Here is a 17808-nt window from a genome sequence, read left to right as displayed (position 1 = left end):
TATGGTTTCTTCCATAAATTTTACACTTGTTTTGGCATCTTAGTAAAACTAACCCTGATCGTAACCGAAATTGTCAAAGTCTTGAGTGTTGCTATGATATGTTAGAGGACCTGAGGTAGAAAGTGGTCCATTTCGGCGAGTTTGAATATGCTAGGTGGTGAGGATTACCTTTACATTGTATTTCGTTATCTAATTTCTTCAAAGTGGTGGTGTTACTAGGTTTGCCAGATCCTCATGGATGAAGCCACTAGATACATACAGCATGCTTATATTCTTCTATCGAGTTCAATCATCGTTCCTAGGTGTCGCCCCGCTTTTGAGCTTTGATTGTGAAGGAGGAAAAGAACCTGTGTAACTTGTTAGAAATAGTCCCAATTGTGATTGTGATTTTAGGTACTGTACATTTCCGGCAATGTTAACTAGTTTCTAACACATGTTCCTTCACACCTCATTTTGTTGTTTCAATGTGTTGAATTGGCCCTCCCATTTCTCTCTCTTTCCATGCATGTACAGGCTTCCCTTTGAAGCCTTGTAGGGAGAGGTTGGTTCTGTGAGGATTAGATATGGGGTGGGGGTTGCGGGGGGCGGGGGTTCTGGCGCACCGGGAGGGGAAGAGGCGAAAACATGGGTCTTGGGTATTTTTTTTTGGGAGTTTTAACGAAAAATTTCCGCCACTATTCACTTTTAACGGAAAACTACATTTTCACCTTTCCATGGTACTATTCACTATACTTTTATTTGTAATTTTTCATTAAAACTAAAGTTTTTTTAAATTTTTCGTTTGTTTTTTTTTTTGTTTTTTTAACCCGGTCGTAGCAAAAACCCACCATGCAGATCAATCGAACGGCAATAGTAGAATGTGCATATTGACATATGCACAAGAAAAATCGCTTATACTCGATCTTCATCTTCAACAACCGGTTCTTTGATATGTGCCAAAACTTGAAATTGCTTATTGTGGTAATGAATGAGATTGGGCACTATGTGTTAACTATACAGCTGCGTCTGAGGCTGTTAAAACTAAATGACATTTTACAATTGGAATTTTAATCAATGTGAGAACAACGATCGGTTTTTATGGTTATAGTAACGCTCGAGACAAAAGCGATAATCTAAACTATTGTGATTTGTGGAGAGGGGAATATGGATTGGTATTTAGAGACTTGGCCAATCTAAAACATTGCTATTAGCCCTGACAATAGCCTTGCTTCTAAATTATTTCGAAATAATAGGCAAAGTGTTGGCAAAATGCATGTAACAAAAAAGGATCTAGGAAAGAGTAGATCCTGGAGCCTTAAATTATTTTTTTTGAAATTACTACAACATAGTAGGCAATTATATATGACGGGTTCTTACTGGTAAGAGCACATTCACTGATTGAGCAGAAAATTTACATAGGTTATTACCGGTAAAAACACTTTCAAATATTCAGCTCTACTTTTGAACATGTTCTTACCAATAAGAACACGTGTAAATTTTTAGCTCTACTCATGAGCGTGTTCTTACCGGTTAGAACACGTTTATATATGACTACCATCCTGTTTTGTGGTGTGTCATGAATTCTTCTAGCCTTTATGAAGGTCTGTAAGATTGATACAACTACTGTAATTTAGTTTAATTATTCTATGTTTAGTTATTTCATTTAGCATTATTCTATTTATATGGCGTTTATATTGAGTGGTGCTATCCACACACCCATTGTTAATTTTTGTCCAACCTTCATATATAATTATGTAAGTGCCTGGATACACAGCCTTATAGCGTAATTGTGCAATCGTCAAGTCCACTCGACCTCGGTTCGATTCCCGCCCTCTTTCTCCTTTTTCCCCAATTTTTATTTTTCGTCCTTCTTCTCCGTCGAGAAGGCCATGGATAACGACGATCCCTCTCACCGTCGCAGAAGGGTAACTTCCCGCTCCCGCTCTTTCTCTCTCTCTCTCTCTCTCTCTCATCAAAATTCTTGTTCAATTTCACCAGAACTCCATCTCAGATCTGAAATTCTTGTTCTTCTTTCCAGCCTAGGCTCATTCCCAGAGTCCAGCCACGCAAGAAGCTTGGACCAACTGCCCCCACTCCGTAACTCTCATAATTTCACCCTCCAATTTCCATTTAATTTCCTTTTTTTTTGTCAAAATTCATAGCATTATTAGTCTTTTATTTGACATTTTTGAGTTGCGAATCGCTGCAGGGACGTCGGCGACGGCGGCGATGGTGGTCAAGAAACTCGCCAGGCCCAGACTCTGCCGAGTCCGCACAATGTAAGCTCGCTCTCTCAGCTTTCAACTTCTTTTCTTTCTTTATTGCTGTCCGTATCTTGATTTTTCATTTTCTTGGTTTTTGTAGGTGATTTTTTTATTCATTTGTTATTTCTTTTAATTCTTGGGTTTAAAAAAATAAAATAAAAAATAAAAAAGATTAAGCGGCTTTTGGCTTTTTTGAAAAGTTAAATAAGGCTGGTTGGGGTCAAGCGTACGATTTGGTCATAGGGTGTGTTTGGTACGGACCGTATGGTATTAAATTGGACAATCATAATGTGGTAATTTCCTTTTTGGAGGTTTAGGGTTTGGACTTTAATTTTCGACATATAAAAGATACAGAAAGAAAAATAATTTACTTTTGGATTTGGCGGTAAAAGGAGATGGTTTGCACACGTGGGTTGGGCCAATTGGCGAAAAAAGTGTGCTCATCCTTTTTTTGCATTCAAGTTTGAATTATTTTTTGCTCTCAAGTTTGAGTGGCCGTGCCCGTATATAGACTAGTTTAGAAATGGAAACATAATATGTTTTGCCAATACGTGCAGCTGGAATGTTGTTCTGAAGTCAATAACCTGGAATTATTCTTACTTTCCCATGATGTCTACTTTGCTTTGACAATGTGTTGGATAGAATGTGATATTTGATAACTCTTGATTTCTTTCAATTATATAAGATTAGCTGAACAAATGATTGATTCTTGTTCTTGAATTTACAGGAGAGAAGACGGGGAGTCGAAAAGAAATGTAATTTCTCATTAACTTTGCTTGCATATTAACTTGGCGTATCACATGCCGTCTTTAGATTCAACATGGTTTCTTATAACTACGAGATTGGTTATAATGTTACTTATCCGAAAATGTGTCGAGTACAATAGTTGCTTTAGATTATCCTGGATTCGCTTTCCGTTCATGTTTGCTGTTCATCTGCAGCTTCACTGCAAGTTGCATTTGGTCCTGGAGGAGCAGGTGCGTCCTCAACTTCTATCAGAACATTTGGAGCTGTGAAGGACGGCAATGATGGTAAAAGCAGCAGCGTAGTTCTCAAAGACTCTGATGATGAAGAGCAAAACCTCTCAACTTTTCCTTCAGCCTCTACTGAAGCTGAAACGGATGTAACCATGGAAGATGCTATCGATCCAGAAGCAGAACCACTTCAGACTGTCAAGAATACAGAATTTTGGGTAAGAACACGCGGCATATATGTCTCTACGTCACTCTCTCTCTCTCTTTGTATTGCTCTCTCACAAACGATTCTCTGGTGCTTCTGCAGGATTATGAGAACACATACTATCCCACTACTCTCCCTCTCAGGCAACCCAACTCTGGAGACCCAGGTATTCTTTTTGAAAGCTGAAAACCATTTCGGTTTTCCTTATGCAGTTAATGGCACTTTTAGTTTATAGCCATCTTGTAATTCATTGATCTTTTGTTTTGCTTTTAGAAATCCTTAATGAGAGTGAATTTGGGGAGGATGCTGAAAAAGAGTATGATGAGAGCACTATAAATCCTGCTTCAGAACTCGGGCTGCTGGTGCGTATTGAATTAGTAACTTATTTCTGATGTAACAATGTTAAACACTAAACAGAGTGATATATTTGATTGGCTGTTACTAAACTTGCTTGACAGGAGGAAAAAGAGAAAGCGAAGTTGTTATTCATTCAACTTCCTTACATTTTGCCATTGACTTCGAAGCCAGCAGCTACTGCCACGGGCAAAGAGAAAGCTGGAAGCTCAACATCACTGGAGAGCACAGGTGCTCCAGAGAAGGGATGCAGTTTGGAAGAGTTGCCTGCCGGATATATGGGTAAAATGCTAGTTTACAAGAGCGGAAAAGTCAAGCTGAGGCTAGGAGATACCTTCTATGATGTAAGTCACAGCCATTAACTTTCCTTAAACTGAAAGAAAAGCACGATTATGGAAACTTTTTATCACCTTTGTCTGGTTATATGTATGTTAATCATTCCGTGATCAAGTTCAATAACGTTTAGTTTACTTACCACTTGCTCTTTCTGTTTCACAATCCAAAGAACGATGATTTCGTGTCATCTGCCCGGCACAGAATAGTTTTTCATTAGATTTGACCTCCCACGAGTACGAGCTAGATTCAAGTATTATGAATGAGAACATAATGTTCATTTTTGTGCTTACGATACGCAGGTTGCACCTGGTTCAGATAGCAAGTCTAATCAAGATGTTGTGGTAGCCAACACTGTAGAGAAGAAATGCACCGTTCTCAGAGAGCTACGTGAGCGAGCTGTTGTAATTCCTGATGTGGATTCCCTCCTAAATGTGATTAACAGGAATTGAATGCAGGGATGTTACAAAAATTAGGTGCATTTTGAGGTGTAATGGGGGAATTATGCACATGAAAAAGCTGGAAATGGTAGATATGTAGATGAAAATCTTGAGGAGTAAATATGTTGCTAGAATTACTGAAGACTGAAGGTGCCAAGTGTAATGAAATGTAAGCGGTTGTAGGTAAAAATTAGTAGGTCGGACAGAAAAATTCATCTGGTTAAACAGTTTTACTGACTCCATGTGGTTAAACATTGAAGTTTTTTCAAGTGAATCCATCTCTTTCAGGATGACTTTTATCTTTTTACCGAGTCCATGTGATTAAACAGTTTTATTGTTTGCATGGAAAGGTATAGTGTAGATCACAATTTTCTGTTTGACAAAGCTATATTCTAAAAGGCGACCTCAAATTAATAACGCTTTTCACTTCGTAAGGATCAAGGGAGAACGTCTATTATACGCAGGTTTACCAAAAGTTGTTTACCCTTTGTTTTGCGCCAAGGCTCGCTTTCTAACAAAGCTATATTTTAATCTACTTAAATCTACAGGTAGGGAACTTCAACTCGGATAAATCTACCGTAGGGAATTCGAACTCGGATAAATAGTGATTAGACGTACTTGGCCTTTCAAGTGCATCCCAGAAAAAGAAAATTAAAATTGCATAGTTGGACCTCAACTATTTGGTAATTACCGATTCGGTTGCAATTGTTACCAAAAGATTCAGGTGGCAATGCAAAAATACTGATAATATTACAAAAAACCATAGCTAATATCCATAAATCCCCACATTGGAGGCAACTTGCTGACTCCAATGTACCAAGCACTGGAAGTTTATGACAAAACATAGTTTGAAACATGGAATGCCTAACAATGGAGTGGAAAACTTCAACTGCAAGTCATCCAATGGAGATATGCTAGTGATTTCGTCGGATTAGGGTCAAGCCTTGTGGGTTCGAGTAACCACCACAATCAACAGGACCACAACGGAGAGCATGAACGATTTTTTCAGCCTGTCCTCAAAGCGATTGCTGGGTTCTGCTTTCGCGTTTTCCCTGCTTGGAGGTTGAAATAAGTCGCCCATGACCTTCGTAATTTTCTCGATTGCTTCCATGACTTTTGCCATGGTATTTTGAAAGATCCACTTGACAATGTTTGTTGTTTTATCGTTATCATCAGAATTCTCATCTGGACTCTCGGATTTATTGTCTTCATCTGCGTATATGATGAAAAATTCACATCGAACCTAACATAAGTCACGAGCACATTCCTTCAACCTTTCAGCATTGACAAGGTATTTCACTCTCAACTGTTACATACTTTCCAGCTGCTTAGTATATTGCTCTCTTTTGGATTTTCTAGTATATTGCTCTAACTTATAATTTCATCTAACTAAAGCCAGCAAGAAAACACGTAAAAGAGGCATCAACATCGAACAAAAAACACTCGTGAATACAGTACGATATTTTTCAAATCTTGATTAAATGCTAGAATATCTTCCTTATATAAATTCAATGAACTATAGTCTATAGAATATAGTCCTTGCTGAAATCCAAATCATACCAACCTGCGTAGAAAGATTCCCGGAGCTCGCGCACCACCTCATTGTTCATTACCGCATCCCAAACCGCTCTATCAGATGACAAGGAGATCACCATTCTCTGCACAACAAAAAACGCTTAAGACATAATTATAAAATGTTCATATGAGATTAGACAATACAAAGCAGGTGCTATTATATTGCATCCTCTGCAATATAGAAATTAAAAAAAGAACACCTTTCTGGAATAATTTGCAAATTTTTTTTTTTTTAAGAGAGTTAATGGTCTGAATAAATTCAAAATAAAATTGAGAAAAAATATATGAAAAAAAGACTCGTTCTGGTAAAAATAAAATGGTCAACAAAGAAAGGGACCTGCACAGAAGACTCGGTCTGCAAGAGATGGAAAGCATCATAAACTCTTTCAGAACCATAAGACTGCAACATCTTTGAATTATTAGAAAAATGGGCAGAAGGCTCCATCCGATCTAATTCTGACCCAGCTGAAGATGCTGGGTGCACAAACCCAGCAGAAGCCCTTGTAATTTGATCATCCACAGCGCTGTCTGACTCGGAACCAAACTTATCCCTGATGAAGGGACTGATAACCCTACCAATCACAAAACCCCATTTCATCAAACAAGGCATGATTAGTATAAAATGCAACAAGGCAGGCAGTTAATCGTTGTTTTCATTCGACAAGATGGTAAACTAATCTAAGTTGTGGGGTGCGAGATTCAAACTCGAATGCAATAGGTCATGCACAGCTGTCCTCATCAACTAACCTGACCCACATCTGTCAGCGTAAAAATTATTTTTATGACAAGATGATAAACTAATCTAATTTACACGCAAGAGAATTCTAATAAGTTCAACAGGGCATGAAAATTGTCTTGACCAACTGAACTAATTTACATACGGCTCTAAAATACATAAAGTAAAATAACATAAAGGGTTTTTGTTATCTGAGACAAAAGAGTATTGAGTTGCTTACTGTTGAAGGGCAGAGACAGCACTGTGAACTTCATCCTTGGAAGGAACAGGTCCAAGAACAAAATCATCAAGAAACCCGCGTGAAACTCTCTCATCATCCTCACCGCTAATGCCATTATCCAGAGTCACCCAATCAAAATCATCAAAGCGAGGAGAAGAAGGCCAGCCGGGCGTGCCACAATTGGAAGCCAGAGTAATATTGCACGAGGCAAAAGGTGAGGTGGGTGAGGAGAGAGAGAGGTTGTGGGAAGAACTGGGCTTCTGGGTATTCCTAGAAGTGGGCGTGGTGGTGGTGGTATTAGCAGCAGCAGAAGAACTGGAAGAAGAAGAAGAAAGGGGTTCTTGAATTGGTGGGCCACCAGCAACAGTTCTGGTGACTGCTGCCCTACTCACAGTCCTAAACACGCTTCCTCCTCCACCTCCTCCGCCCATGCTTCTTCCACCAAACATCACTGAAATTCCTTATGGTTTTTTTCTTCTCCTTTTTTAGTTCTCAGACTATGAATCTCTGTCGTCCCTTTTCTACGTTATCTAAATCTGGGAGGAGCAGGATTGAGTGGATTCCTTAGTTTGTCAGGCTTTGAGTCTCTGACTCGTTTTCTGTTGATATTCTCGAGGTCATGAATGTGGATAGGGTTAATAAAAAATGGTTCAGAGTTCCATTGGCGTCACAACTTCTAGGTATAAAAAGAAGACTCCACGTTTTGGTTCTTAGTGGGAGGTGGCTTCGCTTCCCCCATATCTTTCTGTTGTTAATTTATTCGTTTGCTTGGATATATATATATATATATATATGTATGTATGTATCATTCCTTATATTTTGTGTTGTTATGTACAATACGTTTAACCTAAATAAAAATACTTCAATAACATATGTGGACTTTGGCCGGTTGATTAGGATATGAAACCTATTATACTGGAGTTGTGATTTTCCTCTCGATAGCAAATGGGGTATATTCTATATACCACAACAAAGATACACTATTAGAAACACATGAACGAAATATAGTAGATTGTCCTCTAAATATATTATAGCAAGCAAGTGATGAATTTTTCTGATAGTTAAGATATTTATGTTCAATTTCTTGGATTTAAATCCTCTCTTTTTCTCTCCCCTGCCCTTTTCTTCAGGGCGGATTCATTCATTGACCGTAGTAGTCCCAGGACCACCGGAAGCCTAAATAAGCGATTATGAGGACCTCTGAGGACCATCCAATGGTCTATGCAAGTGGTGAAGAGAGAAGATCATCATGGTTGTTCAACAGAAGCTTTGAACCAAAAAGAAAGATCTATTTTAGACAAAGAGGAAGACCATCATGGGTCTTTTGTTCTTGGAATAAAAACTCTCTCTCAATTTCCAACGTGACCACCCCCCCCCCCCCCCACCCCCAACCTTAATTTTTATTATTTTAATTGTTGTCAAAAAAAAATTTTAGGTTGCCCTTAATTTTTTTTAATTATTCTCATAGATGACAAATTTTTTTACATTAAATTGGGGGGGGGTTGGGCTAAATCACACAATGGACAACCTAATTTGGTATGGAATTCGTCATCTATGAGATTCGAACCTAAGACCTCTCACTTACAAATGAAGAGGAATACCACCAGACCGTAGTAATGAGTGGCTAATTGTTGTCAAATTAGGTTGTGCAACTTAACATTTTATTTAATAAAGAGGGGGTGTATTACTCAACCAATATTTTTATACCATATATGTTTGACACATAAATTAAAACAGCCTTTGAAAAATATTTTGTAATGTACTACGAACTCGTAACTTGAACTTTCATATCATAACATCAAATTCACTAAACTAGTAAAACAAAAATTCTAATATTTTTATGTGTTATATGTTAAATAATAAACACAAATTCTCAATACAATTTTTAAGAGTAAATACACACTTATTTATATCATATAGAATGAATTTACTTAAATCCGCCTATACACCTAGACGGACCTAGTCTTTAGTCCGTCACCCAATGAGCGTCTAGCGTACCACCCAATATTAAAATCCTAAATCTACCACTACCCTCCACTAATGTAAATTAATATAATACTCCCTTTTTTTCAAAATATATCTATATATATACATACACACAAACGAAAGTAGAACTTTGCGAAAACAAAAGGGAATATAAACAAATTTTGGCCATATACACATTTTACTATGAATGCATCCAAAAATAGATATTTTCTTCCTTTGTTTTAAAATTTTGTTGCGAAGCCACTTAGTACTACAGTCTAGTTGTATTCCTCTTCACTTATAAGTGGAAGGTCTTACGTTCGATTTTCGCCAAAGGCGAATTTGAACCACATTATTATGGTTAGTCTAGCGGTATTCCTTTTTACTTATAAGTGGGAGGTCTTACGTTCGATTCTCGTCAAAAATTAATTCAAACCACATTATTATAGTTAGCTCAGTGTAAGGTTTAACCTACTGTCTCACCCCCTTAGTATAGATATTATTGTTTCCTCAAAAAAAAAAAAAAAAAAACATTGTTGTGAAAACTCTTGGCCCAGATAATTAGAACCCAGAAAATTTTGCACAAGTTTGGGCTAAAAATCACCACTAGGGAGGCCCAATTTGGGAAATGGAAAATATTACTGAAAACCCTAGCTAGTTCCGAAACCTATATAAACGTCCAAGTTTTAGTAGAAAAAACGGGAGAGGAAGGAGGAGATTGGTCCAATTTGACATTGAGTACTGAGGATTTCTTCAATCCGAACAAGTCTCTTTTTCTCGGTTTTTCCATTTTTCTAAGGTTGTATTTGACTACTTAATGATGTTGTGGTTTTGGCTGATGAGAAAAACTTGGCGAAGTTAAGAAAATATTTGAATATGATTTCCGTTGCATTTCTTTACAACCCCTGAAGGTGAAACTTAAGATTTGAAGATATTATTTTGCTCGTATTCTATAAAGGAGGAAGCCGTCCGAGTGATGCGGTTCTCGCAGCTGTACGTTATACCGCCAGCATCCTTCTATTGTGCAGATCACTCATCTCCCGCGCCCCGATAAGGCTCGCCAATCGGGCTACAGGAACATACATGTTGTATGTCTTTTCAATGGTTTTTGAATTATGGTTTATTCAGTGACCAATGTAACTAGATGTATAGACTGATTCTGGTGGTTGGATACTTGATTTTTTCAGTGTGTCGGAAACACGGCCCAGTTTCAACCATTTGGTTAAGTATTTTTGAGTATTTGGAGTTTTGGTTGTAAATGGTTAAGCATGTCATGAATTTCATTCGGCTGCTAGAGTATTCTTCCTCTGTAATGCAGACACAGTTATACGAAAAATCAAGAAATAGCATAGATGGTCTACTATCTTGCATGCGAAGGGTGGAAGATAATGGTATTATTTATCCCTCACGACTTGGTTGGAATTCTACCTGCTGTGCTTCAGATTTTGTGACTAAAGTTTACCTCTTTGCAGGCCTATGTTCTTTACTGTGTGTGTGTGAGTCGAGGTGGACATAAGCGACCAGTTGCTATATTGTGTATGGTAAACCCACAAACCAGTTCGTCACTCAATTGGAATTACAACGGAGCAAGCGCGCAGTTGCAGAGGAGTGCGCTGGCCGGAAACTAGGCGTCCTCACAGTTCTCAACTCTTACTAGGTTAATGAGGTATTCACAACATGCTGATTAGGGTTTGCACAAAGTTTTCCTCTTCTCGTTGACAAAATCATGTTGGTTTGTTGTGATATATGTGACAGGTGACATTGATCAGTCTCTAACTGAACGGAACAGGCAACCGATGCTTGTACATTTCAAATGTTTGATATTATAGTATCTTTTACTTGTATTCAGAACATTATCACGTAGTGTTACTAATTCACTTGTTAAGACATGATTAAACGGCATAGTTGATATGTCACACTTCTAAGTACATTTATAAACAAACAAAACAACTATACTTGTTAGACTATGAGTTAAGTCGTAACATAACGTGACAGCCTGTATAAATCGAAAAATTACCCCTTTTACCGTTTTCCTTGTATAGGATTCAACATACAAATATTATGAGGTAATCTTGGTTGATGCCGCCCACAACCCAAGGATAAGTTGGATCTGCAATCCGGTTCACAAGCACAGGGAGCTTCGCGGACTCACTTCTGCTGGAAAGAAGTGCAGAGGCTTGAATGTCAAGGGACACTTACACCACAAGGCACGGCCATCGAGGAGGGCAAACTGGAAGAACAACACCGGATCTCTTCGACGCTATCGTTGACTGTACTAACTTTTCTAGTTTATATTGGGTTTTAGGCATTGAAAGAGAACCTGTCGAGTTTTGCTATTGGTAAACTAGCTCTGAACTATTTATCCTACGAATGCTTAAATAAGTTGGTTTTTGCCCCTTCTATAAGTTCCTTTTATTTGTGCTTAGGCTAGCTCCTATCGCAACCAAAAAAATTCTGACAAGAAAATGTTAATAGCTTTTGTGATTGATCCAATATGTTAAGACATTGTTAAGAAGTATTTTTTTTAGCCATTTGCGTAGATACCAAATGGTTTGGGCTCGGAATGGATGAATGATATGTTCATCTCTATAATAGAGATAGAGTCACCAACACATGTAAATCTCATCTTTATTAAAGATATTGTATAAATGGAGATCAAATTTTCAGCAACCATTTTGTATTTCCTTTATCATTGATTGACACGTGTTAAGAAACTTACTTTTACTTAACTTTGTTATCATAAAAGTAACATGTGTCAATCAATAATAGAGGTCACATACAAAATGAGTGCAGAAGATTCGAGCTCTTATAAATATGGTAAAAGTAGCAATTTTGTGTGGAGAAAGGATGTGAAATCGTAAAATCGCAAGTGAAGTGACGCTGCATCCCCATCCGCTAGGCAATCATTTTCTTCATCTCCACCAACATTTGCCACACAAAATGTCAAAAACCAAAACATTTTCTGTTGACCAAACTTAACAAGAAAACAATATCAATTATGAATTCTTTGCTATAGGGATTTGTTTAATTAGTGTGAAAATACTGTAGAAATACGATTATAATTAAGAGAAGTGAACGTTTTAACTTTCAACTCAAATGAGCAAAAAGGTTTACCCTTACGCGTTTAATCATAATTAAACCTAACGACTTAAATGCTTTTTTTGGACGCTAATTAGTGAGATGCATGTGGAGGAAAATTTTGCATGTAAGTTTAGGAAAAGGGTTAGGTGAAAGTCTTGGGATTTGTCAAAAAAAAGAAGTCTTGGGATGAAAATTGAGCAGATAGCCAGTAGCAAGCAAGCTCGGTTTGATGAGGATGGAGCCTTAGCGAGAAGAAAGAAGAAATTGTGATGATTCATTGGACTCCCACGGGCACGTTGGTTGTCCTCCAATGTCTCCAGAAATGACCAACAATGGTAATTATAAGCTTTGAAAGCTTGGCCAAAAAAGTGGTGCAAAAGAGAAAGATGAAACTTATGATTAAGATGCAGACTAGGGTTTTAGACAAGTATCCAACAAACATATATGAGTATAAAGTGAAGTTCATCTTCCAAAAGGAAATGATGGTGGTTTTTGGGGTTTTCCTTGGGAGGTTGAATTTCCTCCACAGTTTTCATAGCATTTAGTCTTTGATGTGCTTCGAAAGGGAGGAAAGCATAAGTATGAAACAATGCATTTTAAAGAGAAGGTGGGTGTGGGGAGGATAAGAAACACTCTATGATCACCAAACGTAATTTTCCCCATGAATAATCTAAAATTTGTAACAATACACAGAAAATGTTATCAAACTCAACTCTTTTTCTAATGTTTTTCCTAACTATTTCACACAAGATGGGTATGAGGGGATTATGGTGAAAATTTGAAAAACCATTAGCATTAAGATAACACCAGGATTCCCCTTGCCATCATCGTGTGATTTATCAATGTCAGAAATCAAATCCAAAATATGTCGTATGGAATACAAATCTAAAACTCGTTATCAACCACTGGGCCACCCCGTGGTGGTTCTTGTTGAGCTTAAGTTGGATTCAACTTAAAAATACCTCCTTCAAGAAAACTTGTTTGATGTATGAAAATGAAGCGGATAACCATGAACGCACATCCAACAATATGTAATTTGGGCAGCTTCCCAAAACCGTCCCTCACAGTTAGCAATTTCCCCTACCTTTTCTATCCCTTTGCTTTAGAAGGTCTTATAAATCATTTTGCTTGTCTATCTCTACACATACTCTCGAAATAACTGGCGGTGCTCTCAAGTCTTAACCTATCTTAATCTTTACAGCATCTTTTGTTTTTGTTTTTTTCCCTTCTGAACAGAAACACCAAATGATAGAGCATGGCATGTAAATGCAATGATAATATGGGACCCTTTTTTTTTGTAATGTTGTTGAAATTCACTTAGACCACAAAGATTCACACATATATATTTAAAGGTTTTCAAATGGGTGATTATTACAAAAGCTAATCGATCACATGGATCCATCTTAATTATCTTAACTTTCTAAATTAATCTCCCATAAAGCTAAACGACAAGATTTTGTCCATCTTACAACTAATTAAACCTTTTACCCCCTTTCGTAATTATATAACTTGCATTGTGATCCAAGTCAATTGACCTCCTCTGTATTTTTATCAATTCCTTAATCTTCGTAGAAGTAAACAATTAGCATTTTGTCACTAGTAAACATTAATTTCGAAACACGATCACAACCAAACAAACTACTTATGTTTTTAATTACAAGCGATATTATTATTCTAGGAATTGAAGAGTTTGAAACTGGTGCGTAGTAAATTGAGAAAAAGATCCTATTTAAAGAGAGATTTTTCAGCGTGGTCGGAACACGAAGTGATATGTCACATGTCACCTTATTACTAATGGATATCAGAAAGCCATGCATATGTCTTGATATTTAGCACTAAGGTGAACTCCATTAGCACACCCAAAAAGCTATGCATGTGTCAAATTAACCATCACAAAACGTCACTTAATTAGACACCAACATGGAGAGAAAGATAATTAACTAAGGGTAATGGGTTTGAAGCAGTTGTTAATTAGTCCTATTCTTTTCCCTCCTAAAAGATGAACCACGTTTGGGTATGATTCACAAGCAAATTAACGATATACATTGGTATGGGGGCATATATATATATGTGTGTGTGCGTGAGTGAGAGAGTGTATATCTCGTTTCTAAGAATTTGGGAAAAGGTCAAGACCTCATCTTCAAAACATAAAAGACAAGGAATATATGATGAAGTTCAATTAAGAAGGGAAAATAATTAGGAAGACGAACTGAACTTATGTGCTCAAAAGTCGATTAAGGGCTTCCTTCTAATCAACAGAGTTGTATTGCACATGCATGTCCACGTCTTAATGGGGGGAGGGCAAAATTGTACTTGTATATGATCGGTAGGTGGTGTGGTGGTGTCTAGTGCTTACTGTACGTTGAGATATATTAGCTTTTAGCTCCAAATCTTGACTTAAGAGGGTGGAGATCTTCTCACATGCTGATCATGTCACTCACCTTCAAACCCTAATAATTCTGTTCTCCACTAATTACAAAGTGCATGATATTATGTGAAGAAAAACCCACACAAAGAGGATACACTAAAAGGGGAAAAGGTCGTTCACAAATTTAATTACGAAAGGGCAAGAAAAAGACGAAATGGGAGAGGAGGGAGGCAACTCGCAGTCACCGAGTGTGAACAGTTGAACAGTGACTGGGACTGCGCGTAACTTGCAAAGTGTTGGTTTCTGCAGAAGAATGAAGTGGGGTCCTTCTTTTACTCTGGCTCAATCTTATTCTACTTTCATTTTGTTGAGAACACGGTCCATAGATCAAGTGTCACTTGGATTTCTGTATCTGCTTTGGTTTGAGCCATGCTGGTTTGTATTGTAAACGCCTGATGCGTACAGAGTCTTAGGGCAGAAACGTACTTTCATGTACATTTGGGGACCTTGGCATGTGCACAGAGGTCAGTGGCTCAGTTTTTCCGTTGACTTGTAGCTTAGTTGCTGAAAATTCAAATTAATCTCTAACATAATTTAAAACAAGGGAGACTAGAGACATCAAATTTGTGTCTGTTTAGGCTTTAGCGTAGATTTTTGTATGTTTCGGTATACTTTATCTAACGAGATTTTGAACCGTTATTTTTTTCTTGACTATATGGATCTAACAACCAAAAGTGTCATTGTATGTTACATAATGGTGGATCCTATCAATTGGTAGACAAAGGGAGATTAGTGACCAAATAGTGTTGTACGGATCTTCAGGGAGAGGTACACAAGCAACAGTAGTGCTACATTCATCCATGCAGGTATAAGTATATATACAGTAAGATTCAGGACAAATATCAATAGGGGCTATTCAAAGCTAACCATGTGACAATAATAACGCTCTCGAGTGTGTCTAGCCACATAATACAATAGCATGAAAGCAACATGCATCAAGTAAGAACAAAGGTTTTATCGTTAGAATTTTTTATTTAGCAGCAATTGCTGGTATTACGCGAAATCTCAGTTTTTCATTGTTGTTTTGCCCTAGTTACTGTGGCAATTTAATCCGTGGAGCGTCAAGTGGGTAGATCGAGGAAAGATTTCCCTGTCACGGCGGTATATTCCCATGCGAGATGAGTGAGGTAAAAGCATGGAATATCACATACCTTCGGGACAGGTCAGTTTTCTGCTCCGGTAGGCCTTAAAACTAACAACCAGCAGGAACAGCAAGATAACAACGTTTGGTAGCTCGTTATTTTCGAAACTCGTTTTTAAGTATGTACGACTGTACGAGCACGACTGCTAGAATTCGATTTATCGAAAATACAAGATGGAACAGTCACGTTGAACATGCAAATATTGACAAATAATTCTGAAGTCACCTGCTGATTGCAACTGTTCATCACTCTCTCGAATATACCAATTTCGACTCTACCTTTTTCGTCATGGAAATGCATATTATCATCATCCATCAAATTCCATAAAAATAAAAAAGAAGAAGAAATTGAAAAATGGAAAAAGCAGAGGGAAAGAGAAGGAAGGGGAAAAGGGAGAGAAGCGTCGGAGAAAAAGAAAAGTGGGCGGAGCAGGAGGAGCAACCGATATAGGAATTGAGATGAAATCACGCGTTGGCGTGGGAGGGGGCAAAAGGAGCCTTCTCGCCCATCATGCCTCTTCATGCCTCGTGTCTCTTGTGCCACGCCGAGCCCTACTGTGGTGGTAGGGTCGCCTCCATCACGCCTCATACCCTCCCTCTACCCTAATAACGCATGCACTTCATACGTTCCTTTCTCATATTTACCCTCTTTTTTATTTATTTTGTATTTCTAATTTTATGATAGTTGCATTTTGCACCATGTAGATTAGTCTATGTCATTTCAAAAATCTAGCAAAAAGACATTTTGTTTTCTACAAACGGTAGTGTTGGAGGGTGAATCAAATATAAGATCTCAACTGCAAGAATAAATGTCTTTACTTTTTAACTATTTGAACTACAAGTTCCTTGTCAAGAAGACAAAGAATATGTAAAATTACAAAGTGTTACATCATCGGTCCGTACGTATCAAGTTAACTACTATATTTTTTTTTTTGCACTTATTTGAGACGTTTTGTGTTAGCCATTTTTTATATCTCTTCAATATGTAGGAGGTTATATTTACTACTCATATTATATATAACATTAATCTGTGAATCACATGACACCGATATGACGTTAGTAAAAGCAAACATTGGGCTCCCAAAGTGCTAAGAATAACAATTAATTTGAGAGTTTACCTAACAACATTGTCACTTAGTACTATGGTTTAATGATATTTCTTTTTATTTGTTAGTGAAATGTATTAGGTTTAATTCTCGTTAAAGAAAAATTTGAACTACATTATTGTCAATCCATTGTGAAACTAAGTCCACCTCTCCCCCTAGTATGGATAATATTGTTTGTTAAAAAAAATAAAAAAATAATAAAAAAACCAATATTAGACATATTTTGTTCAATTTTTAAGCAATGAGGACCAAACTGTAATTGAACACAAACTACATGGTGTAAAGTGTAATTTCCTCTTTATTTTGTTTATTATACAACGACAAACCTGCAAAGTCCACTACAACTCTCAACTAGACAAGACGACAAGTGAAGGGTATGAAGGAGACAAAGTGGTTCTGGACCCCCACTATAGCGCTTCTTACATTCTCTTATAGGGGACCCCACCTGCCCACCCTCACCGTTCTCATGGGCCCATCAACCATGACCTGGTATTTTTCAGTTCTAGGGTTCGATTGTGTGTTATTTTAACATTTTAAAGGGTCTAAAGGTAAAACTACAAGATAAGAAGTGCATGGAAAGAATAACACCATAAGACGTCCCTTTCAAATTCCTCATCTTTCTTTGAGGGGTGAATAATTTGGAAAATGATCCGATTCTGTAATCGTGTTCATTCATCATATATCGTGCGATTATTTTTAGTTAAGTATGAATAATTTGGAAAATGATCCGATTCTGTAATCGTGTTCATTCATCATATATCGTGCGATTATTTTTAGTTAAGTATTATTTATATTTAATTTTAAATTTTAAATAATTTTTTAGTATACAATATACAATAAACGGGTACAATCATAAGATTTTCCGGATCCTAACGAGGATCTTTTCCGAATAATTTGGGGTAAACTCCACTTACCCAGAGTTTAGATATACTTAATATAATATTTTATTGTTGTCAAAAGAAAATATAGTACTATGACAGCTTCGCATTAGGGTTACGGATAAACTG

At 37.3% G+C, this 17808-nt stretch overlaps 2 protein-coding genes and 1 long non-coding RNA gene across 4 annotated transcripts; 2 read left to right on the top strand and 1 right to left on the bottom strand.

Annotated features, from left to right (window-relative positions):
- Positions 1-1771: 1771 nt before the first annotated feature.
- On the top strand, positions 1772-4824 carry LOC148698987 (uncharacterized). The gene is made up of 9 exons (XM_088678060.1): positions 1772-1904; positions 2018-2076; positions 2189-2272; positions 2967-2998; positions 3185-3435; positions 3525-3588; positions 3696-3784; positions 3881-4120; positions 4412-4824. Exons 1-9 carry the CDS (start codon positions 1869-1871, stop codon positions 4559-4561), a joined length of 1005 nt encoding a protein of 334 aa, XP_088534186.1. The 5' UTR covers positions 1772-1868; the 3' UTR covers positions 4562-4824.
- Positions 4825-5274: 450 nt separating this feature from the next.
- LOC137719516 (uncharacterized) lies at positions 5275-7833 on the bottom strand. 2 transcript variants are annotated; one of them, XM_068458561.2, is made up of 4 exons: positions 7081-7833; positions 6462-6696; positions 6114-6207; positions 5275-5761 (listed from the first exon to the last, which is right to left on the bottom strand). In XM_068458561.2, the coding sequence occupies exons 1-4, from the start codon at positions 7527-7529 to the stop codon at positions 5487-5489; spliced, it is 1053 nt and encodes a 350-aa protein (XP_068314662.2). In that variant the 5' UTR covers positions 7530-7833; the 3' UTR covers positions 5275-5486. The 2 variants fall into 2 exon arrangements, with proteins under 2 accessions (XP_068314662.2, XP_088549156.1); XM_088693030.1 differs by having other exon boundaries at positions 5275-5855; positions 7081-7737.
- Positions 7834-9751: 1918 nt separating this feature from the next.
- On the top strand, positions 9752-11441 carry LOC148698986 (uncharacterized). Its single transcript, XR_015952438.1, has 3 exons — positions 9752-10436; positions 10518-10711; positions 11088-11441. It is a non-coding gene; the product is annotated as an uncharacterized LOC148698986 (long non-coding RNA).
- Positions 11442-17808: the final 6367 nt, after the last annotated feature.

The sequence above is a fragment of the Pyrus communis genome, chromosome 1 (genome assembly GCF_041283825.1).
Source record: "Pyrus communis isolate YQ-2024b chromosome 1, ASM4128382v1, whole genome shotgun sequence".
NCBI classification, from domain to species: Eukaryota; Viridiplantae; Streptophyta; class Magnoliopsida; order Rosales; family Rosaceae; genus Pyrus; species Pyrus communis.
This window is presented reverse-complemented; position numbering and strand designations above follow the sequence as displayed.

Bases quoted from the DNA above. Each gene is read 5' to 3' on its own strand.
- LOC148698987 (XM_088678060.1), top strand. From the start codon at position 1,869: ATGGATAACGACGATCCCTCTCACCGTCGCAGAAGG. The intron at 2,273-2,966 runs TCAGCTTTCAAC...GTTCTTGAATTT, and splicing joins CACAATGTAAGCTCGCTCTC to ACAGGAGAGAAGACGGGGAG. The intron at 2,999-3,184 runs GTAATTTCTCAT...GTTCATCTGCAG, and splicing joins ACGGGGAGTCGAAAAGAAAT to CTTCACTGCAAGTTGCATTT.
- LOC137719516 (XM_068458561.2), bottom strand. From the start codon at position 7,529: ATGTTTGGTGGAAGAAGCATGGGCGGAGGAGGTGGAGGAGGAAGCGTG. The intron at 6,208-6,461 runs GTCCCTTTCTTT...TTTGTTGTGCAG, and splicing joins AGACCGAGTCTTCTGTGCAG to AGAATGGTGATCTCCTTGTC. The intron at 5,762-6,113 runs GTTGGTATGATT...TCATATACGCAG, and splicing joins CCGGGAATCTTTCTACGCAG to ATGAAGACAATAAATCCGAG.